The sequence below is a fragment of the Lithobates pipiens genome, unplaced genomic scaffold (genome assembly GCF_037356315.1).
Source record: "Lithobates pipiens isolate NorthernLeopardFrog02 unplaced genomic scaffold, aLitPip1_a1.2 Scaffold_28, whole genome shotgun sequence".
Lineage (NCBI taxonomy): Eukaryota > Metazoa > Chordata > Amphibia > Anura > Ranidae > Lithobates > Lithobates pipiens.
This window is the reverse complement of record NW_027507789.1, coordinates 33,507,859-33,534,763: the sequence shown is the minus strand read 5'-3', so window position 1 is coordinate 33,534,763 and position 26,905 is coordinate 33,507,859. Positions and strand designations below refer to the sequence as shown.

General features: G+C 42.5%; 1 protein-coding gene across 3 annotated transcripts in view; it reads left to right on the top strand.

The window, feature by feature from the left end:
• KIAA1755 (KIAA1755 ortholog) overlaps positions 1-26,905 on the top strand; it is a 133,891-nt gene that overhangs the window by 22,607 nt on the left and 84,379 nt on the right. For all 3 annotated transcript variants that reach the window (XM_077459049.1, XM_077459048.1, XM_077459050.1), the window contains exons 3-6: positions 13,135-13,332; positions 16,178-16,301; positions 19,066-19,159; positions 24,270-24,356. In XM_077459049.1, coding sequence (XP_077315175.1) covers positions 13,135-13,332; positions 16,178-16,301; positions 19,066-19,159; positions 24,270-24,356 — 503 coding nt within the window. The remainder of the gene's footprint in view (positions 1-13,134; positions 13,333-16,177; positions 16,302-19,065; positions 19,160-24,269; positions 24,357-26,905) is intronic.

Here is a 26,905-nt window from a genome sequence, read left to right as displayed (position 1 = left end):
GTGGGAGTCAATGGCTGTGCTGCTATCGATCTATCCAATCAAGAACCGAGAACTCTCGGCAGAGGGACAGCATGTACCCGGTGGGTCAAGTTCCAGGTAAGTAAAACGGGGGGCTGGTGACTGCCAGGAGTTTTTCCACCTTAATGCATAGGATGCATTAAAGTGAAAAAACATGAAGGTTTACAACCCCTTTAAGAATATATGCAGATTGTTTTTTTACCTTAAAACAAAGTCTCATCCAAAAGGGGAAGCTCTGCTTGCTTGCACCCTCCCCCTTCCACTGCCACATTTTGCACTTTCGGGGGGCAGCGGGTACCTGGTTTTGGCAGGTATATCAAAAAAAACGGGGTTGTCCTTACTGAGATAGTAAGAAACCAGAAGACCAAATGAGTGACACAGCATACAAAGTAGAAAAATGTATAGAACATTTATCGATGAATAAAATTCCATAAACCTCCACAATGGGAGATGATAGATTAGAAAGACACTAAAACATGACATATATATCAAGACTACTGTGTCATATAGTCTACAGATATGGCAACACACAGCACAAGAAAACAATTACAATACAATACACATAAATAAAGAAAGGTCCGGGCACCAGAGATCTATGCGTAAATGTCCATGCCACGACCAATGTGTCATATAAACATTAATAATAAATAAAATGATGGCATGGGTATCCATGCAGGGGTCATCGGAAGACTTGAGTCCACAAGATACTAATAGAAAGATGGGAGGGAAGATTTAGATCTATTTCCTAGCCAGGAAAATACAGGTGGCTGTAATTAGAGGAGCAGGTCAGTTCTTGCTTCTCAATTATTATGGAATGTGAAGTCCATGGAGATAATTTGTTTTTGAGGAAACAGTTGGCAACAGTGTTGTTGGCGTGGATACGTAGTCCAGATTAATTCAAGGATGTAACCATACCATATCTTCTATGTTCACAAGGAGACTTATGCTCCAAGAAGATCCCATGGGGTGGAACCAATAATATTGTGGAGCATATTTACTACTTTTAGTGGATCAGATTGTTGCTGTGCCCTAATTAGATCCAACAAAAAAGAAAGGGGGGGGGGGGGGGTTCAATATTCTGATCCTTAACGCACTTGTTAATGATGTTTCATAAGGACAACAGTCCATCCTGAGTGAGTGTCTACAATTGTCCCTTCCCCTGTACATTGCACACTCACATCGGTCCCTACCCTTAAGGAGCCCACAATCCAAGGTCCCCATTCATATACTTTGGACAGAAGCAAATTAACCTACCTGCATGTCTTTGGATTGTGGGAGGAAACCGGAAGGAAACCCACGTGGGCACAGGGAGAACATGCAAACTCCAGGCAGGTAGTGTCGTGGTTGGGGTTCGAACCAGCGACCCTTCTTACTGCTAGGGGAGAGTTCTAACCACTACAACACTGTGCCGCCCCAATGTTGATTGATCACTGACAGTGTGAGAGCAGAGGAGAGCCACACAGACAGTGCCCTGTAGATCAGTGTAGCCCCAACAGTGCCCAGCAGTGATGCCAGTCAGTGCCTATCAGTGATGGCAGTCAGTGCTGCCTTTCAATGCCCATCAGTGTCGCCAATGAGTGCCCATCAGTGCTGCCAATTAGTGCCCATTAGTGTCGCCTATCAGTGCTTATCAATGCTGCATATCAGTACTGCCTTCAGTGCTGCCCATCAGTTCTTATCAGTGCTGCATAGCAGTGCCGCCTATCAGTTCTGCATATTAGTGCCTCCTCATCAGTTCCACCTCATTAGTGCCCTTCAGTGCCATCTCATCAGTGCCACTTATCAGTGCAGCCTAATTGTGCCACCAATTAGTGCCCATCAGTGTAGCCTATTAGTGCTTATCAGTGCTGAATATCAGTGCCCATCAGTGCTGCAAATTAGTGCCACCTCATCAGTGCCCTTCAGTGTCATCTCATCAGTTTCCATCAGTACCGCCTCATCAGTGCCCTTCAGTGCAGTCTATCAGTGCCCACTAGTGTAGCTTCAACAGTGAAGGAGAAAAATTATTTATTTACAAGATTTTCTAACAGAAACTAATAAAAAATATTATTAATTTCTTTTTCAACATTTTCAATCTTTTTTTGTTTTTTTGCAAAAAAAAAACAATATCCCAACAGTAATTAATACCACCAAAAGAAAGTTCTATCTGTCTCAAAAAAAAAATGTGATTTGGGTACAGCATTGCATGACCGCGCAATTTTCATTCAAAGTGTGACAGTGCTGAAAGCTGAAAATTGGCCTGGCAGGAAAGGGGTGAAAGTGCCCGGTATTGAAGCTGTTAAAAGGCCCTGAGCACCTAGTATCTTGTTGCTGTGTCCTAATTAGATCCAACAAAAAAGAAAAGGGGGGGGGGGGGGTGTTCAATATGCTGATCCTTAACACACTTGTTAATGATGTTGATTGATCGCTGACAGCGTGAGCGCAGAGGAGAGCCACACAGACAGTGTAGCCCCAACAGTGCCCAGCAGTGATGCCAGTTAGTGCCTATCAGTGATGGCAGTCAGTGCTGCCTTTCAATGCCCATCAGTTTCGCCAATCAGTGCCCATCAGTGTCGCCTATCAGTGCTTATCAATGCTGCATATCAGTGCTGCCCATCAGTGCTGCATAGCAGTGCCGCCTAACAAAATATCGGTGTCTGTGAATTGGGTTAAAACTGCAAATAATAATGTTATCTCTATGCAGGCCATACATGGGTAAAATTCTGAACAAATTTTCTTTTGAAAATAAGAAATTTTGTTTGTTTTATAATCCGATGGTGCGACCATCGATTTCGAAATTAGACCAACCAAGCTTTCAATTTCACCTCATATCGCTACAGAAAATAATTTTCGTGGGTGGGAATCTTCTTTTCTTTTCAGACCTTCAGGCCAGCATTTGATGTGATTGTTGTGTTTATGTCTATGGAGGGAAGTGGAGGAAATGCTCTGGATACACAAGAGCAAGCTCACTAGAAAGGAAAAACAGCAAGCTACAGTATTCTAACTTGTTAGATTGCTAATCTGCCAATCAAACCTCAGTTGCTGGTGACAGCAGGAGCCCCATTGACAGTAGATTCAAATAAATCTCTCAGAACGTTACAGCTGAGGATGCTGGCATATATTTTCCTTTCACTTGAAGAGAATAAAGTGTCTGAGTGCTGGAAATGTTGCAGTTGGTTATAGAAAACAGATTGCCCTACTCAACCAACCACGGTTTTTTTATTGGTTTAATGTTAACCTGAGTTTTGACTATGTGCAGCAAAGCATAAGGTTCTCTTACCCACTGAGCCATCGGTCCAGTAGAAAATATGTAATTAAACTGTTTTATCATTTAGGTTTGTCCATTCAAGACAAAGTGACAGATTCTCTTTAAAGCTTGGTTACCAACTCACAGAAGAGGCATTCAAAGCACTTGAATACCTTCTTTGGGAGCACTCTGGGCTGTGATGAGGAGACAGACAAAGAGGGATTTTTTTTGTTTGTACAAACCTTAAAATCCTTTATTCCATTAGTTCAACGGGGGACACAGCCAGTCTTCTATGATTGGGTGTAAATGTTGCCTCTATGAGGATGGCCACTATACAAAACAGAAGACACAGCCCCATCTAGTGCCTATATCCCATGCATGTACTGAATGAGGCCAAAACGGCAATAAAATGGCAGAAGTCCAAAGAGTAACCTTCCTGAGAAACTATTTTATCTGTGGAAACAGGCCAAAAATAAAAAATAAAATCTGGGTTTTTCACTTTCCTGTAAAATCCCTTCTTGGAGTACATTACAGAACACAGGAGAGTTAAAGTGGACCTTCAGCTAAACACCCCCACCTCCTATTTTAGTTTTTGACCCTTGCTTACCTGATGTGTTCCACACAGTTCAGATGAGGGCTTTCTGAAAGAACCATGTCCCTCAGGACTTGGGCTTGGGCTTCATCAGCCAAGCCAGTGACTGTGAAGCAGGATCAAACCTTGTGAAAGAAGGTCCATCAGTCAGGTAGGGCCCGTGCAGAGTTTGGCAGTGATCTGATTACAGGCATACCCCACTTTTGAGTACACAATGGTGTTTATTTACCAAAGCTGGAAAGTGCAAAATCAGGCTCACTTCTTCATAGAAACCAACGAGCTTCTAACCCCAGCTCGTTCAGTTAAGCTTTGGTAATAAAGCCTGGAAGCTCATTGGTTTCTATGCAGAAGTGAGCCTGATTTTGCACTTTTCAGCTTTAGTAAATAAACACCATTGTGTACTTAAAAGTAGGGTATGCCTGTATATCCAAGTACCACACCTTCCTGGTCCAATCCAGTGGAAAGGGAATCACAGGTATGCCTTCCCTCTCTATCCTTCGAAGCAAATGAGGTAGGAGTTGAAGAGGGTGGATGCATAAATCCAGTTGAGCTGAATCTACAGAGAGACCAGGGCATCCACTCCAAAGGATCAACAGAGAGAGACTAGGGCATCCACTCCAAAGGATCAACAGAGAGAGACTAGGGCATCCACTCCAAAGGATCAACAGAGAGACTAGGGCATCCACTCCAAAGGATCAACAGAGAGACTAGGGCATCCACTCCAAAGGATCAACGGAGAGACTAGGGCATCCACTCCGAAGGTCTGAGGATCCCTGGACCTGGGTACAAACCTATCCAGTTTGTGGCTGAACCTGGAAGTTAGTAGGTCTACATCTGGCATTCCACACTGAAGACAGAGAGAGTGAAACATCTCCAGGTGGAATGACCATTTCCCAGAATCCAGCTGTTGGTGGCTTGAGAAGTCTGCTTGCCAATTTTCCACTCTTGTAATGTGCACCGTAGACAGTAAATGTTCAGCTCTGCCCAAGTCAGAATGTGGTCCACTTCTCAGAGAGTGACTTGACTTCTGGTTATGCCTTGATGAAATATGTATGCAATAGCTATGGTATTGTTGGTTTGGACCCAAACCAGCAGTCTGCAGAGTAGGGGGATCACTGGGGACATTGATTTGCATCCGAAATTCCTCTGAAGACCACATCCCCTGAACCGATGGGGAATCCAGGACTCCTCCCCAGCCTGGAATTCCGCACCAAGATTTCCCTGATTTCTCTGACTCCAGTGCCAAGCTGGAAAGCCAACAATAGACAACTTGGCTTTGGTGTTTAGACTAATGCAAGAGCAGAGACTGTTTGTCCTATGCTGTCAGGATTGCAGCAGTCTTCAATGAAAGTGAGCATAAGGGACTGCCTTGTATATAGGCTACCATGAAACCTAGCGCCCTCATGCAAAAGCTACCATGGAGCAAAGTGTCCAAATCTTGAACAGACGCGCAATGGATTGCGTCCAAGATGAGACTTAGATATTTTTGATGTTTATATATAAATATATATATATATATATATATATATATATATATATATATGGATTGATTTTTGGGCTGATACCTCCTCTAGAGTCCTTTGAACTAGGATATACAACACCCCACCTTTAACTGATTTTTTTCTAAGACTTAGATACTGCCTATAGGTCCATGTACAGTATGTGGGGCCAAAAATAGTATCAACTGAATTTGTAACTTCCACATGATAAAACCTAATAAAAGGGGAAAGACACTCTTGCCTACTTACATACTTCCGTAGGACACTCTTCCAAACTTAGCACATCCAGTGCATGCATGAGTTATGGTCATTAGATGTGGTTGTGCCTTCAGTTTAGCCAAGTATCCAACTGCCTAGGGACAGAAGCTATACCCAGCCAGCCATAGAAGACATGTTATCTAATAAACACTGGGGCAAAAAGCATGTATTGTCAAGAGTAAGGATGAGATCAGGCGTGTTTGCATGGAACACGAACAGAGCCCACCAGGAAGTCGGCGCAGTGCTGCGCTAATCACAGGCAGTGATGCGCGGCTGCAGAGATCGGGGCAATGTCTCACTGCCTGTGATTAGCGCAGCGATGCGCTGACTTCCTGGCGGGCTCTGCACGTGGAGTATGCAAACACTCCGGAGCTCATCCTTAGTCAAGAGTCTACCACAAATGTTTAGCATTTCCCATATGTTCACTTAAGTAACATCTGAGATATTTTCTGTTAAGATGAAGCAAGAGATATTTTGTGTGATAATATCGCTTGATATGCCACTTCTGCAATCAATTTTCTATCTCTCAGACCTGATGAATTGTTTAATTTTGCCTTGTTTGAGCAGCCATCCATACTGCGATCAGTCCACTGCCTACAAGGACTTTTTTTTACTGTGAAACATTTATTTTACTGCAAAAAAAATTGAATCATCAAACACCTTAGTCACACTGATGTTCTCACTGCACGAAGTAACTAACCACCTAATGCTGTATCTATGATCTCTATCTTTATGCTGCATCTGACTTATTCAAAAGCTCGATATACATGAATGATCCTAGATATGTAATTCATTACTCTCAGCTCTTGTAATATCAGCGTGCTGGTATTGTTTAGTACAGTCACAGATTTATGCCCTAAAGTAGAACTCCAGCTATCCCTTTTCTCTTTGTTGGCGGCTCTTAGGATTCTTGAACAGTGTAACTGGAGGGATGCAGCCACTGTTTGGCCATACATTTTTCACCTGGATCCTTCTACTTTTAGATTAAATTATGTCACGCAAGAAGGTGCCAACAGGGCCACCCACAGCTCAAATGTACAGCCAGCTTTATACTCACCTTTGTGAAATTTTACTGTTCAGAATGCAGGCTAGGAGAGCACGCCCACTAGGAGCAGAAAAAAATACCAGGATAAGCACCATAAAGTGTGCTCATAGTCGCTCATATTGCACAAGGATTCAGAAGAGTTAGGAGAGTTTTTGGTCATTTGCTTTTATGAATATTTTTTTTTAAAACATTCCCCTGAGCTAATTTTTCAATGTACACTTGAAAACACTGAACGCTCTTAAATGCGGCATTTATGCGCGTTTATGAGAATTTAGCTTTTTTTTTCTGCCTGAAAACTCTTCCCAAAAATGCACATGTGATTTTTTATTTTTTTTTGCCTCTAAATTCTCCTCTTGAAATATGCCTTTATATTCCCTAATTGAATGGGCACATAGCAGCGCTGCATGATTCTGGCCAAAATGAGAATCACAATTTTTTTTCTTAGAATAAAAAGATCACGATTCTCGCAACGTAAAATCTTTCACATTATACAAGTTTCCAAAAAAATTGCATTTGAAAGACCGCTGAGCAAATACAGTGTGACATAAAATATTGCAACAACCATCATTTTATTCTCTAGGGTCTCTATTAAAAATATATATATATAATGTTTGGGGGTTCTAAGTAATTTTATAGCAAAAAAAAAAGATTTTAAAGTGGTGAGCCAGCTGAATTTTTTTTTTTTTAAGTCAGCAGCTACAAACACTGTAGCTGCTGACTTTTAATAAGCACACTTACCTGTCCAGGGTGCCCGCGATGTCGGCCACCCGAGGCCGACCTGTCCCTTGGCTCTCGGGTCCCGGTGCCGCCATTCCAACTAAGGGAAACAGGCAGAAAGTAGGTAAACGGATTCTGTTACAGGGACATCGGTCCCAATCTGTGCCTGCCAGTGGTGCTAATCAGTGCCCATCAGTGCCACCTATCAGTGCCCACCAGTGCTGCATATCAGTGTTCACCAGTGCCGCCCATCAGTGCTGCCAATCAATGCCCATCAGTGCCTCATAATCAGTGTGACCTATCAGTGCTGCCTATAAGTGCCTATCAGTGCCCATCATTGCCACCTATCAGTGCCCATCAGTGCTTCCTATCAATGCCCATCAATGCTCCATCTCAGTGCCCTTCAGTACCGCCTCTCACAGTCCATCAGTGCTACCTAACAGTGCAGCTTCATCAGTGCCCATTCAGTGAAGGAGAAAAATTACCTATTTGCAAAATTGTATATATTTTATATAATTTTATATTTTTTTATAACAATCTAAGAAAAATGTTTTGTTTTTGTTTTCTTTCAGAATTTTCTGTCTTTTTTGTTTCTCTAGAAAAACAAAACAAAAAAAACTGTGGTGATTAAATACCACGAAAAGAAATCTCTATTTGTGTAAAAAAAATGATAAAAATTTAGTTTGGGTGCAGTGTTGCATAACTGCACAATTGTCACCCAAAGTTCGACAACGCTGAAAGCTAAAATTTGGCCTGGGCAGCAAGGGGGTGTAAGTGCCCACTAGGCAAGTCCTTAATATTACTTTAAGGGTTGGTCTGTAACTAAACAAAGTTGCTTGATAAAATTCTGGGTCCCTAAACGTGAGTCTTGCGGTTTAACACATTTAAAGAGGAAGTAAAGGCAGATGAAAAAATAAAATAAAAAAAGGAACCTGCAAGGCAAAGGCATAATGAACTAATATGCAAAGCATACTAGCTCATTATGAATCACTTACCTGAGAACGAAGCCCCCGAAGCGATCCTCCGTCTTCATGTCCGCCGCTGCCATGGATCCCGGAGTGGCTTCCGGGTCTCGCTGCTCCGGCACTGTGATTCGCCGGAGCATCGATGACGTCACTCCCGCGCATGCATACAGGAGCCGACACTCGCGGCATATCGCCGCGATCTGCGTCCTGCCTAGTGCGACTACGCGCCGCTGTCTTTCTTGGACCTACAGCTAAGCCTTAATCTAGGCTTACCTGTAGGTCAAAGTGGTTTGTAAGGGTTTACAACCACTTTAAAGGTAAAAGTTCATTATAAAGGATAACTTACCGCTGCATTTTCTTCTCTTGTGTTTTAATAGCTGTTGACACAGGTATCAGCCTTTACATTGTTTACAGTAAGCTTGTCTGCAGTCTGCACTGTAACTGAAAGAATTCACCTATTCTAACTACATGTACAGTGCCTTGCGAAAGTATTCAGCCCCCTTGAACTTTTCAACCTTTTGCCACATTTCAGGCTTCAAACATAAAGATATAACATTTTAATTTTTTGTGAAGAATCACCAACAAGTGGGACACAATTGTGAAGTGGAATGAAATCTATTGGATAATTTAAACTTTTTTAGCAAATAAAAAACTGAAAAGTGGTGCGTGCAAAATTATTCGGCCCCTTTACTTTCAGTGCAGCAAACTCACTCCAGAAGTTCAGCGAGGATCTCTGAATGATCCAATGTTGTCCTAAATGACTGATGGTGATAAATAGAATCCACCTGTGTGTAATCAAGTCTATGTATAAATGCACCTGCTCTGTGATAGTCTCAGGGTTCTGTTGAAAGCGCAGAGAGCATCATGAAGACCAAGGAACACACCAGGCAGGTCCCTAATACTGTTGTGGAGAAGACTAAAGACGGATTTGGATACAAAAAGATTTCCCAAGCTTTAAACATCCCAAGGAGCACTGTGCAAGGGATCATTTTGAAATGAAAGTAGTATCAGACCACTGCAAATCTACCAAGACCTGGCCGTCCCTCTAAACTTTCAGCTCAGACAAGGAGAAGACTGATCAGAGATGCAGCCAAGAGGCCCATGATCACTCTGGATGAACTGCAGAGAACTACAGCTGAGGTGGGAGAGTCTGTCCATAGGACAACAATCAGTCGTACACTGCACAAATCTGGCCTTTATGGAAGAGTGGCAAGAAGAAAGCCATTTCTCAAAGATATCCATAAAAAGTATGGTCTAAAGTTGGCCACAAGCCACCTGGGAGACACACCAAACATGTGGAAGAAGGTGCTGTGGTCAGATGAAACCAAAATCCAACTTTTTGCCCACAATGCAAAACGATATGTTTTGCGTAAAAGCAACACAGCTCATCACCCTCAACACACCATCCCCACTGTCAAACATGGTGGTGGCAGCATCATGGTTTGGGCCTGCTTTTCTTCAGCAGGGACAGGGAAGATGGTTAAAATTGAGGGGAAGATGGATGCAGCCAAATACAGGACCATTCTGGATGAAAACCTGTTGGAGTCTGCAAAAGACCTGAAACTGGGACGGAGATTTATCTTCCAACAAGACAATGATCCCAAACATACAGCAAAATCTACAAAGGAATGGTTCACAAATAAACGTATCCAGGTGTTAGAATGGCCAAGTCAAAGTCCAGACCTGAATCCAATCGAGAATCTGTAGAAAGAGCTGAAAACTGCTGTTCACAAATGCTCTCCATCCAACCTCACTGAGCTGGAGCTGTTTTGCAAGGAAGAATGGGCAAGAATTTCAGTCTCTCGATGTGCAAAACTGATAGAGACATACCCCAAGCGACTTGCAGCTGTAATCGCAGCAAAAGGTGGCTCTACAAAGTATTAACGCAAAGGGGGGCGAATAATTTTGCATGCCCCACTTTTCATTTTTTTATTAGTTAAAAAAGTTTCAAAAATCCAATAGATTTCGTTCCACTTCACAATTGTGTCCCACTTGTTGGTGATTCTTCACAAAAAATAAAAATTTGATATCTTTATGTTTGAAGCCTGAAATGTGGCAAAAGGTTGAAAAGTTCAAGGGGGCCGAATACTTTCGCAAGGCACTGTACATATTTGATCTGGTGGTGTTGATTTATTGGAAGAATGTCTTTTTCAGTTTGATTCATGAAGCTAACATGAATTATCAAAACATGCAAATAAAATTCCTTTTTTTTTTTACTATCCCTAAAAATAAGGATGTGCATAATAAATGCTTTTCCATGTTGTTCATATAGCGTAATAATATCCACTGTATGCTATATGAATGCAATCTAAAAATAATTCCAAAAGAGGCATATGCTTGAATATATCAGGCACAGTTTTTTAAAATGTTAGAGTCTATTTCATATTTGAGACAATCGCTGGTGCCATGTATTATTGGTCATACTCTTGGGAACTTGCAGAGTGTGAACTATGTGTATTTATTCAGGAATCAGATCCTTGAACAGTATAGAAATAGCCCATGACCCTATGTAACCCCTAAAAGCATAACATATTTCTGTGACACACAAAGTTGAAGGATCATTCTTCTGAATTGGGGTTTCCACTGTGTCAGATGCTTTTAATAGCATCAAGGACTAGGGGCTAAAGGAATCACTTTATAACGCTTCAGCTGAGATCCTATAATGAAACAGTTAAAGTGGACCTGAACTCAACAACTCAACAGCTTTGCTGTTTTATACAGAACATTGCGAATGGTTAACTGTGTACATACAGTAAGTAGTACCCTGAATATACCTTTTGTCTTACAATCTTATAGAGAAATAGTACACTTCCTGTCATGTGATTGTGCCTAGCCACTCCTGTTCTGCAACCTAATAGTTGTATATGTTCAGCGTGAGATCATCAAAGGTATTGCTGCCTCTCACAGCTAGTTTTGGAGGATTGGAGTGAGGTTTGGTGAAGTCACTACTGTGCTACTCACTGTTCTCCTTTCTGGGAAGGAATCTGTAGCTGAGGATATGCACTGGAAGGATCTCCCAGCTCCTGCAGCAATCATTCTGCGGATCTGCAATTCATCCAACTTTCTTGCTGCTTCTTGATCATTACCACACCAATCATCAACTCACCAGTCTGCAAGGAGTTGTTCTGATATGGAGAAGCATAGCAGGGGTTGATTTACTAAGGGCAGATAGACTGTGCACTATGCACAGGCAGTTGCACTCTGCAAGGGCATTTGCTCCAGAGCTTAGTAAATGAGAAAAAGCTTCACTTTGCAAGACATACCCAATCACATGCAAGAATTAAAAAAAATGCATGTTCATGCTTGTACATGATTGGATGATGGAAGTCAGCTTCCCCCATTTACTAAGCTTTGGAGCAAATGCCCTTGCGGAGTGCAGTCTATTTGCCTTTAGTAACTCAACCCCACAGCTTCACTAAGATGGCTGCTTCCACACGGAGACACGTTGTAGGATGGGGGTGAGCAACCTGTAGATCGTGATCTACTAGTATATCCGGGCCAGGTGACTGGTAGATCGCGGTCTGGGCTTGCTGACCCGCCATTCCTGAGCATTAATCAGAGTGCAATGCAGAAGGATTACTTGTAAAGTTGGAGCTGAAGTAGGGAACAAGAGCTACATAAGCCAATGACTCCCGTGTAGTGCTGGATCCTGTCCCATGCGGAGCAATACCAACTCTTATCCCGGCTAGCGGCATCGAGATTGGTGCCAGCAGCAGGAAAGGGGAGCTCTTCAGGTCAGTGTGATATGCCGGGCATAATAGTATATGAGTGCTTTCACATTGATGCACTGTGTTTTTTCTACATCGCAGGTGCAGTGCAGTGTATCTGCAGCTTTCCTGCGGGTTTGCTGTGCTAAACAATAGATGTCTATTATATACTGCTGTTTTACCACCATCGAACTTTATGTGTGAATGAGCCCTAATGCCGTGTACACACAGCCGGACTTTTCAACAGCAAAGGTCTGATGGAACAAATCCATTGACAATTAGACCGTGTGTGGGCTTCATCGGACCTTTACTGTCAAAAAATCAGACGGACTTTAGATTTAGAACATGTTTCAAATCTTTCCGACGGACTCGAGTCCGGTCGAAAAATCAGTTCGCCTGTATGCTAGTCCGACCGACGAAAAACCGACTCTATTGGCAACTGGCTATGAACTTCCTTATTCTAGTCCGGTCGTACGTCATCACGGTCGAATCCATCGGACTTTGGTGTGAGTGTGTGTGGCCAAGTCCGTTTGTTCATAAAGTCCGTCGGAAGTCCCACGAATGTCCGTCGGGAAGACCGTCGGACCTAGTCTGCCAGAAAGTCCGGTCGTGTGTACACGGCATAAGAGTGCCACTGCCAAATGCAACTAAGGGCTCATTTACAAGTGCAGCAGGCACTTCTGCTCCTCTGAAAAGCAATCTGAATGTATGTTGACAGGTGGTGAGGTGGCAATATGTTGCCTCCTCACCACCTGATTTAAACTCACGATTGCCATGTAATGCACGTGATGGCAACGCGGTAGTACGGCAATTAGAGGTTTAAATCGGGTATGAGTTGGTGACACTGTGTCTGGTGATCTTTGACTGGTCCTGTGTTGTTCAGGTAGACCTCCACCTCTTTAAGGTTGTAGTACAAGGTGTCGTAAGTCTGTAATTATAAAAAGATGAGCTACAGGGAGACCCTAGACAATACTGGTAACTAGTCCTTTGTCCCCTGCTTGTCTTTTTTGCAGAAAGCTTCCACAGTACAGTCCTATTTTTAAAACAAATCTCTTTTTTAAATTTTCATGGTGGTATCTACTAACAGCACTTCTCTTTCTTTGACAGCATCAGCAGTGAATGCCACTCCAGGGGTCGAGGTGACATCATCAGTGCAGAAAGTGCCATCCAAATCTGGCCTGTGGGTTTCCATTGTAGGCTCTCCATCTAGAGGGACCATACCTTGGGAGATCATCAATGATCCTCCTATCGAGTGTCAGGATCTTAGTGCCAAATTACTGTATTCTGGAATTGCATGTCTTCCAGGTATGTATTTAAATCTGCCTTCGGATATTTACCTACACATATAACACTTTAACCACTTTAAAGAGCAACACTTACAAATCGACAATTGTAATATCTGAATCGCCATACGCCATAATTGCCATACGCCATAATCGCCATAAGTGTATCAACACTGAGAGCCTCCAACATTACAATGCAGGCACCAAGTGGTGGTATGTATATTTAGGTGCATTCTTCTACAGCACTGATATGCAATTAGCGGACCTCCAGCTGTTGCAGAACTACAAGTCCCATGAGGCATAGCAAGACTCTGACAACCTCAACCATGATACCAAGAGGCAGAGGCATGATGGGACTTGTAGTTTTGCAACAGCTGGAGGTCCGCTAATTGCATATCCCTGTTCTACGGCCTGGATGCAAATCCTGTGCTACATAAACAGTTTCAATACTGTATTGTAGCATTGGATGTTGGCTCTGCCATTCCTGGCCATTCCTATTGACCCACAATTTTGATCAGTGGCTTTACTAGCCAATACAAACATGTAAGAGCCGGTTCACACAGGGGCGACATGACTTCCAGGACGACTAAGTGAGGCAACTTGGAGACGACTTGAACATGACCTGGGGCGCCTTACAACACGACTTTAAGTCGCCCCAGGCCAGGCTACTTTTGCCGTGGCCAATCAGAGAATAAGCTCTGAAGGGGGAACTCCACGCCAAATTTATGAAAAAAATTGGCGCGGGTTCCCCCTCTGAGAGCATACCAGGCACTTAGGTCTGGTATGGATTCCAAGGGGAACCCCCTACGCCGAAAAAACGGCATGGGGGTCCCCCCAGATCCATACCAGACCTTTATCCGAGCACGCTACCCGGCCGGCCAGGAAAGGGGGGGGGCGCTCGCTCGTCCCCACCCCCTTTCCTGGCCGGCCGGGTAGCGTGCCCTCAACATGGGGGGGTGCCTTGGGGAAGGGGGGGCCGTGCGCCCCCCACCCCAAAGCACTTTGTCCCCATGTTGATGAGGACAAGGGCCTCTTCCTGACAACCCTGGCCATTGGTTGTCGGGGTCTGCGGGCGGGGGGCTTATCGGAATCCGGGAGCCCCCTTTAATAAGGGGGCCCCCGGATACTGGCCCCCCACCCTATGTGAATGAGTATGGGGTACAATGTACCCCTACCCATTCACCTGTGAAAAAAAGTAAAAAAAAACACAACACAGGGTTGAAATAGTTTATTGCACAGCTCCGGGGGCCTTCCATCTTCGGGGGTCTTCTCGCCGGACTCCTCCGCTATCTTCTGCTAGCTCTTTTACTAGCGGAGGAGCCCGGCTTTCTTCTTCGCTGACGCTCTCTTCTTCCGACTTCGGGGGTCTTGTCCCCCTCTTCGGTTCTTCTTGCCGGGCCACTGCTTCTTCTTCAAGCTCTTTTACTAGCGGTGGCCCGGTCTTCTGTCACCGCCGCCTTCCGTTCTTCTTCTTCTGGAGATGTTGACTCGACGCTCTCTCCGGCCTCAATGCCAGGGATGCGGTGCGCGGCGACTTCTATAGGGACAAGGGGCGGGGTCACTGGTTGATGTCACATGGTGACCCCGCCCCCTTACGATGTCACAGTCCCGGAGGATGCTGGGACTGTGACATCGTAAGGGGGCAGGGTCACCATGTGACATCAACCGGTGACCCCGCCCCTTGTCCCTATATAAGTCGCCGCGCACCGCGTCCCTGGCATTGAGGCCGGAAGGAGAGCGTTGAGTCAACATCTCCAGAAGAAGAAGAAGAAGAAGAACGGAAGGCGGTGGCAGTGACAGAAGACCGGGCCACCGCTAGTAAAAGAAGAAGTGGTGGCCCGGCAAGAAGAACCGAAGAGGGGGACAAGACCTCCGAAGTCGGAAGAAGAGGGCAGCGGCGAGGAAGAAAGCCAGGCTCCTCCGCTAGTAAAAGAGCTAGCAGAAGATAGCGGAGAAGTCCGGCGAGAAGACCCCCGAAGACGGAAGACCACCGAAGCTGTGCAATAAACTATTTTAACCCTGTGTTGTGTTTTTTTTTAACTTTTTTTCACAGGTAAATGGGTAGGGGTACATTGTACCCCATACTCATTCACATAGGGTGGGGGCCGGTATCCGGGGGCCCCCTTATTAAAGGGGGCTCCCGGATTCCGATAAGCCCCCCGCCCGCAGACCCCGACAACCAACGGCCAGGGTTGTCGGGAAGAGGCCCTTGTCCTCATCAACATGGGGACAAGGTGCTTTGGGGTGGGGGGGGCGCACGGCCCCCCCTTCCCCAAGGCACCCCCCATGTTGAGGGCACGCGGCCTGGTACGGCTCAGGAGTAGGGGTAGGGGGTTCCCCTTGGAATCCATACCAGACCTAAGGGCCTGGTATGCTCTCGGAGGGGGAACCCACGCCAATTTTTTTTCATAAATTTGGCATGGAGTTCCCCCTTCAGAGCTAATAATTCTGTCAAAGTCGCCTCCGTATAGACGGAGATCCGACTTGGAGGCGACCTCCATTGAAATAAATGGGTACCAGTCGCCTACAAGTCGGATTGAAGTAGTACAGGAACCTTTTCTGAAGTCGGAGCGACTTCAGTAGCGTGCATTAAGACGGCTCTCATTCACTTACATTGATTTTTAAATGTTGTCCGACCTGAGGCGACTAGGGGCGACCTGAAGTCGGATCTGAGTCGCCCCTGTGTGAACCGGCTCTAAGAATAAAAACCCCAAAGCCTGTGAACAAAGGCCTAAATCTTTAGAAAACTGGGGCAGTTTCTGTTTTTTTTTTTTTCAACTCCTTTGAAGCGTTATTATAATGTGAATATTTTTATGTCTTTTTGTGGAGTTATGATAAATATTTAATTCTGGTTATTGTGATCCTAGGAAGCCGGGACAAGATGGGCAGGGCAATAATCCAAGTGACCACAGATAGTTCAGCCTGGGAGACATCATGGTGCTCAGTGAAGGAGGTGGCACGCCTCTTACTCTACTTGTGTTCGGTGGCCAGGTGAGATGATATATCTGGTTAAGCTGTGGTCTCTATTACTGTTTATTTAACTTTCTGAATTAAATTGTAAATTCAATTGTATGCTAAAATGGGAACCTTGTGCTGTATCTTAAAGGACTGTACTGTATGAGTCTTCCTTAATGCAATTTTGTTGTTTTTATGTATTAATAAAATTGAAATTTTAAATATTTTTTTTCTAGTTGATTTAACATGCACCTTAAAAATCCCATAAGCCTCCTAATTAACTAAGGGATGCGGTGCTATATTGTTGGTATATTGTACAAAAGCTGAGTTTTTTCCAATCCTTGGAGTAGTTGGCACTCCTACAATGGTCACCATGATTTTCCAGGTCCTGTGCCGAGGCTTCCCTAGCAAAAAAAGCCACAGAGGGTTGCTCATTTGGTACGTCTACTATTCTTGTTCAAATGTTTTATTGGAAAACAAAAAGTACAAATTACACAAATACAAGGCCATAAATGGACTAGAGGCAAATAAATGGTAAAAGATAAGGTCACTATAAACATCCACAATGAAGTAGAGGTTGGATACGCACAAGCAAAACATGGGTACATGTACATAATATGCAGTCCATGTATAAAGTGTAAGTGTAACGAGGATTTACAAAATACAATGAGAAAAGGCTTCAATCATTAGAGAAGTGAAGGAGCAAATGCTCAATTAATTAGAAGCTTTGGGTTTAGGAGGATTCAAAATAAGGAAGAATGAAGAAGGGGAAAAAAGGGTGGGGGACAGGCTTTGCCGGTGCTTCAGCTATTCCAAGAGCTCTTTGTATGTTTTCCATGAATACAAGGTGTCCTCAGATTGGACATGGTGGAGAGGGAATAAATACAAGGTAGTCTGTAAATGGTGAAAATGCTGAGCAAGTGCCCCCTGTGGTCAGTGTGCAGTGGGACAGCTTCCCAGGTGGTCACTGTGATCACTGTAGTAGTGATAACTACGCGATTGTCAACTTCCAGAGTGGCCTATCAGGTATGAAATATGTATACCTACATTGGTCCTAGTTGGTTCAATAGTATGCAATTAAGACCATACTTGGAGTTCAGATGTAACATTGCATGAAGGCATGGGATGAACATCTCCACCATTGTGATGTCATTGTCATTTTTAGGCCAGCGTCTAAAAAGGAATATCATAGAATTGCCAACATGTGCCTGAACATAAATCTGGAGTGTACCAGCTTGATCTGCCAATCACAACAATTTACCCCGAATGGGCAAAAGTGACAGTGTCTCTTTATGCCCATTTATGACTGGTCTTCTTTACTATGATCCCTTTTGCTGGTTAGCGGGTTTATTTTTTATTATTAGCTTGGCTCACTGGTCCTTAAAGCTGGCCAATCATGCAGAAACACTGTCACATAAAGAAACATTTTCACACAGTATGACTTCATATGGTTTCATAGCATTTGTACTGCAATCTTTTTTTCTAGGGCAGAAAAGATAGCAGCAGAGAGTCTCCTGAGACCAGCATCTCAAAGGAGATTCAGCAGCTTTGAAAAATTGAATTCCCAGTTGCTACCTGGTGACTGAGAAAAGATAAGTTGAAGCCTTTAGGGAAATCAAGGAGTTTGCCTGACATGCAGGCAAGGGGCCTGGTTTTCAAAAAGGTTGATCTGTCAAATTGCTGCAAAAAATGTCCTTCTCTAGGATACTTAAAATGGCAATACAAGCAACAAGCAAAATCAGTTAGTGAGCTACTATAGCTATTCAGCAAACCCTACAGCTGTACTCAAGTCAGAATGTCCACAATCCACTGCAGCTAGGCCACACAAACAAACTGCTGAGGTCACCGGTAGTGTGCTTCCCGAAGGTTGTGCTAAATAACTATCTCAGTGTTTTCAATGTCACCAATCACTCCCCTCATGCTGATACTTTCCTTTGTTGCTCTCCTCTGCGGCTTCATTCACTTGCCAGATTCGCCAGAACCCTTGTAACATGCATGTGACCTTCTCCCCTTGCTTCTGTGATGCAGTTCTTGGTGTCAGGGTAGGCAGACTAAAGCGCTGCCACATGGTCTTGGGTGACACGGCCAATACTAAGCTTACACGGGGCTTTATATTATGGGCTCTGACAGATGGATCATGGCTATGGGGGTAGGTGGGAAGGTAGGTATCAGCCAGGAAGGGAGTGGGTGGACCATGAAGCAAACCTCAGGGAGGTTAGACTACATAGACCGTGGAATGACTGATAAGGAAGAGTTATATACAGAATGTTCTCAAGCAATATTTTTTTTTTTGTAAAATAAAGATATCAAACAAAATTATTTAAAATATGATTTCAATGAAAGGTTGGTTACTGGCATTTCCAAAAGTTACAAAATTAGTTTTAAGTGCACATTTCAGTATTTAGGCTTGTAGAATATGCAATTAGCAATGTGGTTTAAGGTAAATATTAGGGCAAAAAAAATGTGTAATTTATTTTCGATATATAGTAAGTAAGTAGCTCAGGGACAGGACTCAGGAGAGCAAGAAATTAGAATGGGCAGGCACACACACATGAAATTAACTCTAATGCCCCATACACACGATTGGATTTTCCAACAACAAATGTTGGGTGTGAGCTTGTTGGCTGAACTATTGAACTGAGAGTGAACTGAGAGGCAGACTGGTTTGTGTCTAATGTTATTGATAATTTGATTGATACTTGTCCCCCAATGTATGCTAAACAAACCCTGTACAGCACAGTAATTATAAATTCTATAGAATGTATTGATGTATAATGCTTGTTCTCAACCGTTTCCTTAGAAAAGAGATAAAAGACCTGGGATTGATGGTTTTAATGGATGCCAGGAAGCAACCACCATCTCCATGTCTCCATGCAGCTCTACAATGTACCCAGGTGAGCCCACTGTCTGACACCCATAGAATATGCAGGAGGTCAGGACTCTCCCAAAGGAATGAATAGCAATTAAAATCTGACAGAGTTTCTAACCCTTCTCCATTCTATCCTAAACTAAAAACAAAAGTTTTGTTTGGTGTTGGGATTAAGATCTTAAAAGTCCTTGTTTTGTTGGTGTAATATAAGAAAATGCTGTTATACTATGTGCCCCTTTTTGTGTCTTCTTTTGTGTCATGGAGTCAGCCATATTTGTTATTGCAAGTCCAGACTCTGCTTCCCGCTCTGCAGTACTATGCAAGGGTCACATTTTTTTAGCTCCTTCTCACAGTGCAAATGTACGAGTTGATAGACTAAATAAAAATAATGCACTTCCTAGGTGGATAATATGTCATGTCAACAGTTGTTAATGTGTACAGTATGGAAAACTTCTATAGGCATGCACTAATAATCAGATTGACTGCCATATTCCCTGTGTTTCTTGAGCTTTGAATGGTAGGGATGGAGTATCCAACTGATAATTGTCCGAAATTCCTGCCAGGAGCTGCTGTCACTTATAAAAAACAAGCACAAGAGGGTGGTTCTATCTAGGTGTAGCGATTTATTAAAAAGAATAAAAGACAATAAAAATGCACTCACTAGCATTTTTATTTTTTAGTGCATTTTTATTGTCTTTTATTCTTTTTAATAAATCCCTACACCTAGGTGGAGGCTCACTCTTGTGTTTTTTTTTATATTTGCTTTAGGTTCTCAAGACCTAATCTGTGAGGAGCTGCGTCCACTTCACCCGACCCTCTTATGTGCCCTGTTAAATGACAGTTTGGTTCTAGTCAGCGCAATAGCTTATTCATTTTCTTTGCTGCTCTCTTAGGTTCTGCAGTGCTGGGCAGGGTAGGCTGACTACAGGCATGCCTGCATCAGCGCAAAGCCCTGTAGGTTCAATGGGAAGAAGAAGAGAAGCAAACTAACCACACTAACGCAGATCTGGTTCCATGGTTAGCATAGTCCAGTAATCAAAGAAAATCCTGCTTTGAGCAGGGAATGGGCCAATCACCCAATATTTTGTGGGGGTTTTAGATTATGGTATTAAGGGCATCGTTATTTCATCAATGGGAAGAAGAGAATTGCAGTGATAATGTTTGTTATTTTATATTTACGCATGTATTTCCAAAAAAATTGTGTAAGATATTCTGTAGTTCAAATGTTATTTATTAAAGCAGAGTTGCACTCACAAATAGAACTTACACTGATTGGATTCCTCCCCCACACCGGTGCCACATTTGGCACCTTTCAGGGGGGAGGGGGGAGCAGATACCTGTCAAATCCAGGTATGTCCACTCCCACTTCCGGGGAAAGATGGCTGCACATTGTGCGAACTACGTAATGTCCGGCCCCTCCTCCTTCCCCCCGCTGCCTTCTGGGAGACACACGGGTCCCAGAACACAGCAGGGATCATTCAGAAAACGCAGCGCGACTTGCGCATACACAGTAGAAAACAGCCTGTTTCCCTTGGTAATGATGCCTGTACTTGGCTGGAGCTGAGGGACAGGTCGGCTTCGGGTGCTGACATCGCAGGCTCCCAGGACAGGTAAGTGTCCTTATATTAAAATTCAGCAACTGCTGACTTCTAATTTATTTATTTTCATTAAAATTCAGCAACTGCTGACTTTTAATTTATTTATTTTTAATTAAAATTCAGCAACTGCTGACTTTTAATTAATTTTTTTTACCCAGGTGGAACTCCGCTTTAAGAAAAGAAATTGTGAATGGGGAAATACTGCATTATGGCCACTAGATGAAGCCCATGAGCATAATTATTTCCAACTCGGCGCCCTCTAGTGTCCATATTGTGGTATTTTACCCATTCACACTATTTTATTCAATGAACAACATTCCAATTGCAGAGAAAATAGCCCGCTAACATTTGATTTGGCCACATTCACTCACAATGAATGTACATGCAGTTTCACAGGACGAATTGCCTTGCCTTTTTTTTTTTTTATAAATGCACCCCATTAAGAGAGAGACGGAAGTTGCACTGAACCAATGAGCCCTCTAGTGGTTAAGTTACAAATCTCTATATGTAATATAGTACAAAAAATAAGGCAAAGAGCAAGCATATAAACATGAGAAAAGCTTATAAAATATTTATAAAAATAAAGGTAAATCCTGCAATAATAATTCAAAATAGTCACTCACAGATACACTATACTTAAAAGCTATTATCTCATCGTCCTAGACATATATTCATCTAAACGGCAATTTGCTTCTGAATGATTCACACAAATAACAGATGTTTAAGCCAAGACTTGCTCAATGCTGTCATTACCGATAATATCGCATAAATTCTTTGCCATCTGACTGGCAACAAAAACACCGGAAATCCCCACATTTCTAGGCTCTTGTGTAACATTGCACTGGCCTACTAGCAGTAACATGGAGATGTTTTTAGTTTAGGGTGCCCAGCCTTAATATGACATTTAACAGTGAATTCTGCCATTAGACAGTAGAGTTCCTTAAACTTTATTAGGCTATTAGGCAGAAGAGTTCCTTAAAGTTTATTAGGTGATAATAATAAGTCAGATGCGGAATTAGAGCGAGACTCTTATAATGAGTTTAGACTGCTCATTATAATGGGTTTGAGAATAAATTAAAGTATAGAAAATGAAAATATTTGTATTAAAGCTACACTAATGTATTACTTAGATAAGAAGTGATAAATAAGCAGTAATTATAAATTTTCAGCAGCACAGAGTTATATGTATACTGAGAAAGAGAATGTTTGGAGAAGAACTTAAAGTGTATATAAACACTGAAAACAATCTTCTCTTAATTGCTCCCTTTTGACCTTAGCAATTACAGAACACCATCCCCTATATGTTAGGTAGAAGAGGAAGTGGGAGTTATCAGAGTCCTCGTATGCTTGCTGTCCTTGGGTGACAACGCTGCATATTTACAGAATGGTGGGTGAGTGTTGTCATCTTTTGACAGGAGGTGGGTTACTGACAGGATCACAGGTAAAAATAAAGGAAATAAACTATGAAAAATAGAAAACAAATGCAGCCACCGCCATCTAAGGATTGGGAGGCTGCTACACACTACATATTTTAAGAGGGTTCAAATGAGCTTTAAAGTACAGTATATCTGGGACCTCATTTTTTTTATTGCACGGAAAATATTTTAATGGGGACAGCAGTTACAAGGCAGGAAGTACAGTAAGGGGGAATCTCCACAATGGGACACTTAAAGTATAAAAAGGAAATAAACGTAAATAAAAAAATTCCAAATATAAAAGAAATATTTAGAATGCAGAAAAAAAGATAAGAATTGGCTTCTAAAGCTGTCCCTATACATTACAATTTGTTCTCCACATCACCAAAGCCATCTTCTTGGATGGCCTTCAGCCCTCTAGGCTTGCACCCATACTCATTAGCATGTCTGTAAGTACTACTGGGTAATTATTCCCCTCGTCTCTCTATAGACAGATCTATTTTATAACATAATTGCTACCTTTAGACACATACCCTACATCTTCTGAATGAAACCACAAAATGTGTTAAGCTATTAGATGCCCCTCTGTGTTTATACTGCAAGATTTTTACCATTTTACCCTTCATGCCAATCTGGATTGTACCAATTAATTTAGGCTATGTTCATTATTCTGTGGAGACATGCAACAATGAGTTTGGTTTTTATAATGTCTACAATATGAATTATTATGTTAATATATTATTGTTACTATACAACTTGTATGCAATACATTTTTATTGATTGTAAATTGTTATTGTGCAATATGCCATCATGCAATGTCTATGGTTCTAGCTTGGTATGTACTCTCCAGACACATTTTTATTGTGTTATCTCCCTGGTTGCATGCTTCACACAAAGTCCCAAATCTTTCCTCATATCCATTAAATAGGGAAAGGATGAACAAACTGTGGACAGCCGCACTCCGGATCAGATGAAAAGTAAAAAGTGCCTTTTATTTCTTTAAACTAAAAAAACTCACATCACACAAATAACAGCAGCAAAGGGAAAAAAGAAAAACAAAATCTGACGCGTTTCACGCTAAAACTAGCGCTTACTCATAGCTCATCAGCTATGAGTAAGCGCTAGTTTTAGCGTGAAACGCGTCAGTTTTTCTTTTTCTTTTTCCCTTTGCTGCTGTTTTTTGTGTGATGTGAGGTTTTTTAGTTTGAAGAAATAAAAGGCACTTTTTACTTTTTATCTGATCCGGAGTGCGGCTGTCCAGAGTTTGTTCATCCTTTATCTATTTGGTTTGTGCAATCAGCCTGCACCTGGGACCCCTATCTGCCTGGAGAACGAGCAATCTCTTGGTGGACTGACCTAGAGCGGTGGTGTCCTATTTCTCTTGTCGATTCATTAAATAGGGATGGAAGCACTTGGCTTGAGACATCCTATGCTTCATATAAAGTCCCAACCTTTGTTTTAATCTTTCTTCAGCAATGTTTTTTTTTTTTTTCATTCAGCTATTAGTGGGGAAGCCTGCTGACAGCTGATAACTCATCCATTGTTATGGTTGTGTCGGCCAGCTTCCCAGCCTTCTCCTTAACTACTGGCAGCTATTCACTGTGCGTTTGATGGGCGAACATCCCGCCGAGTGCCCCGAAAATTCCAGTGTTTGGTAAACACCCGGTTGGGTGCTGTTTGTGGCTGAACCGATGCTTGGCCCCATCTCTAGTGGGCAATATCCATTCAAATGAATAGGGGAGCACCAAAATCACCCTGTAGACCTTTCCTCTTCTGAGAGTGTCTAATTATTGTCTGTACTGACCCAGCTCCTCTGCCCCTCCCCTCTCTTCCCTACTTGTCCTTTAATGCAACTGCTGGGGTAGAAGCAAAGGGGAATACAATAAATTGTCACTTGAGTGACTGGGGCTGCTGCCATCAGATCCAAGATGGCAGTGCCTAGCACTACTTTCAGGGCTTTTGAATGTCTACGCAACAAAGCCTTTTACAGCCAAATAACATGCTTACATTAAATGCACATAAAATCTTATGGAAAGCTTTTTGTTAAAATATGTGAATCATGGTGATGTATCAGTAAAAAAATTCTGCACTTTCATTTACTGATGACTTTTCTGTCCTCCAGGCTTCCTCTCCTGGCTCTATACAAAGCATTGTGATGCTTGTAGAAAAGGAGACGTCTCCTCAGCTGGAGAGAATCCCCGGACTGCAGGTGGGCACTAGACTACCTTCTAACACCATTAAAGTGTCATGTGTATTAATTAAACTAAAAGGAATTGTGCAAAAGCTTATCTGTATTCACATAGCAAACTCCAAATGCATTATAAGGCTACTATCGCAAACAGTAATGGATATTAAAAACTGCATGGTGGTTACAACATGTTTGAAACATGTATGAATATTTTTTTTTATTTTCAAATGCCTTTATTAAGCCCCCCTTTCACGCTAGTGAAATTTGTTGAATGTCTGCCATCACTCTGCAAAGCGCGACAATGGAAATCACATTCTTTTCTATCACATCAACGCAACATAGTGCTGTAACATTTTTTAAAAGGTGCCACACGGTGCATTTTTGGCCCCGTAGACTTCAATAAATGTGCATAAAAAATGCCTGTATACATTTGTTTTTGCTACTTTGTGTGCTTAAAATCCAGTCTCTCCTTCCTAGCAACAATGATACTTATGTCCAAAATGGTAGAACTAATTCATGAAAAAAAATTTGCACCTAGGATGAAGAGATACATGCCCAGCTTGCATGAAATGTGCAAAGTTACACTGAACAAGTACAAATAGTATTTTGTGAAATTTTTCGTTGTGCTGTTGAATTGATGTTCAATTTGTGGTAAAGATGAAAGAAGCGGAACTTTTCTCAAACAAACAAAATTGTGAAAATGTGGATTTCCTTTGGGGAAAACTTATTGTAATAACCTGTTTGATACATCTGGGTTTCAATTCAAGTAGCAGCAGGTCCGAACTATTTTTAAGGGCTTTCAATCAAAATTACTTGACTCAATGATGGCTAGAAAGAATGTTCTGATAAATATTTTTTTTCGAATTGTCATGCTAACTTTTGAATGAAAATCTAAATGTATGGCCAGGTTTACAGCCACTCATTGGCTTCCATGAATGTGAGATCAGGACTGATAGTTTTTGGTCTACAGCAGGATTTTTCAACCAGGGTTCCATGGAACTCTAAGCCCCTGTTCACACGGTCAGACATTCTGCCAACCAAATCCGTCGGATTTTTTCCGTCGGATTTTGCCTGTCGGATCTTGTCCGAAACTGTTGCATACACACGGTTGGACTATGTTGTCGAAAAATCCGATCATTCAGAACGTGATGACGTAATTTCGTTACGATGGGACTACATTCAGGCTAGTAGCCAATAGCTTTGATGTAGGAATTTCATCTGAGCATGCGTGGCACTTGGGCCGATCAAAATTCTCTACACATGATCGGAGTATGTCCGATCGAACCAGTTGGTCGGAAAATATTTCCAACATGTTGGAAAATTGGGTCCGACGGATATTCCGACGGAATCAGTCCGATGCATACCACACACAGTCGGATTATCCGACAACACGGTCCGATAGGAAACATTCCGACGGATTCTCCGACCGTGTGTACAAGGGCTAAGGTCCCTCCAGGATTCCTAGGGGTTCCTTGAGCAATGAGTAATGTCTGCCTCTCAGATGAGTTCCCACTGACACCATTGATCTTTTTAGCTATCCATAAGGGGGGTAATTCTTCCCAATGACCACAAGTGAGAGCAGAACTCTTCTCACTGACCATCACATTAATGTATCATGAGATGTATATTAATTTTTAGGAGGGGTTCCCTGAGACCAGAAAGTTATTTCAAGGGTTCTCATGTGTTGAAAAGATTGAGAGAGGCTGGGCTAGAATGTGAATGGACAGGGCCCTAAATGCAAGTATTAATTGGTACAGCATTAAACCCCATACAACGGCAACTTGCCATAGACTGATGCTGTACCTGTCCCTCCTGGGCACACTAAAGGGTCAGGAGGGATGCACTGCAACTAAATGCTCAAGTGTGTAAGGGCTTTAATTCTCACACAAACCATCCTTCTAAATTTAATGCTCAATTTAACTCCAATCCTTATGCCCTGTACACACGGTCGGACTTTCCGACGGTAAATGTGCTATTGGATCATAAAACCGATCGTGTGTGGGCTCCATTGGCCTTTTTTCGTCTGAATTTCTGACACACAATGTTTGAGAGCTGGATCTAAAATTTTCCGACAACAAAATATGATTGTTTAAATTCCGATCGCGTGTATACAATTCCGACAGGCAAAGTGCTACATATGCTCAGATTAAATTACGAGACAAAAGCTAACGGCTACAGCCCTCATATAGTCCCGTCGTACGTGTTGTACGTCACCGCGTTCTGAACAATCAGATTTTTTGACAGGTTCGTGTGTATGCAAGACAAGTTTGGGCCAAAATCCATCTGAAAAAATCTGATGGATTTTGGCGTCGGAATGTCTGACCGGGTGTACAGGGCATAACTCTTATGGGGCCACACTACTCAATTCGTTTTTTATTTTGATCGATGTGCTATTCAAACCGGTTGAACAAATCTAAAAGCAATTGAATATCCATAACTTCCCTTCCACTCAATTTAGACTCAATTTTGATTGGGTTTGATCAAACTTTTTTTTACCAGTTGGCAGTAGAGATACTTTGTTCACAAATTTCGATATCAGATTATGAGATTATATGTGGAAACAGACATCA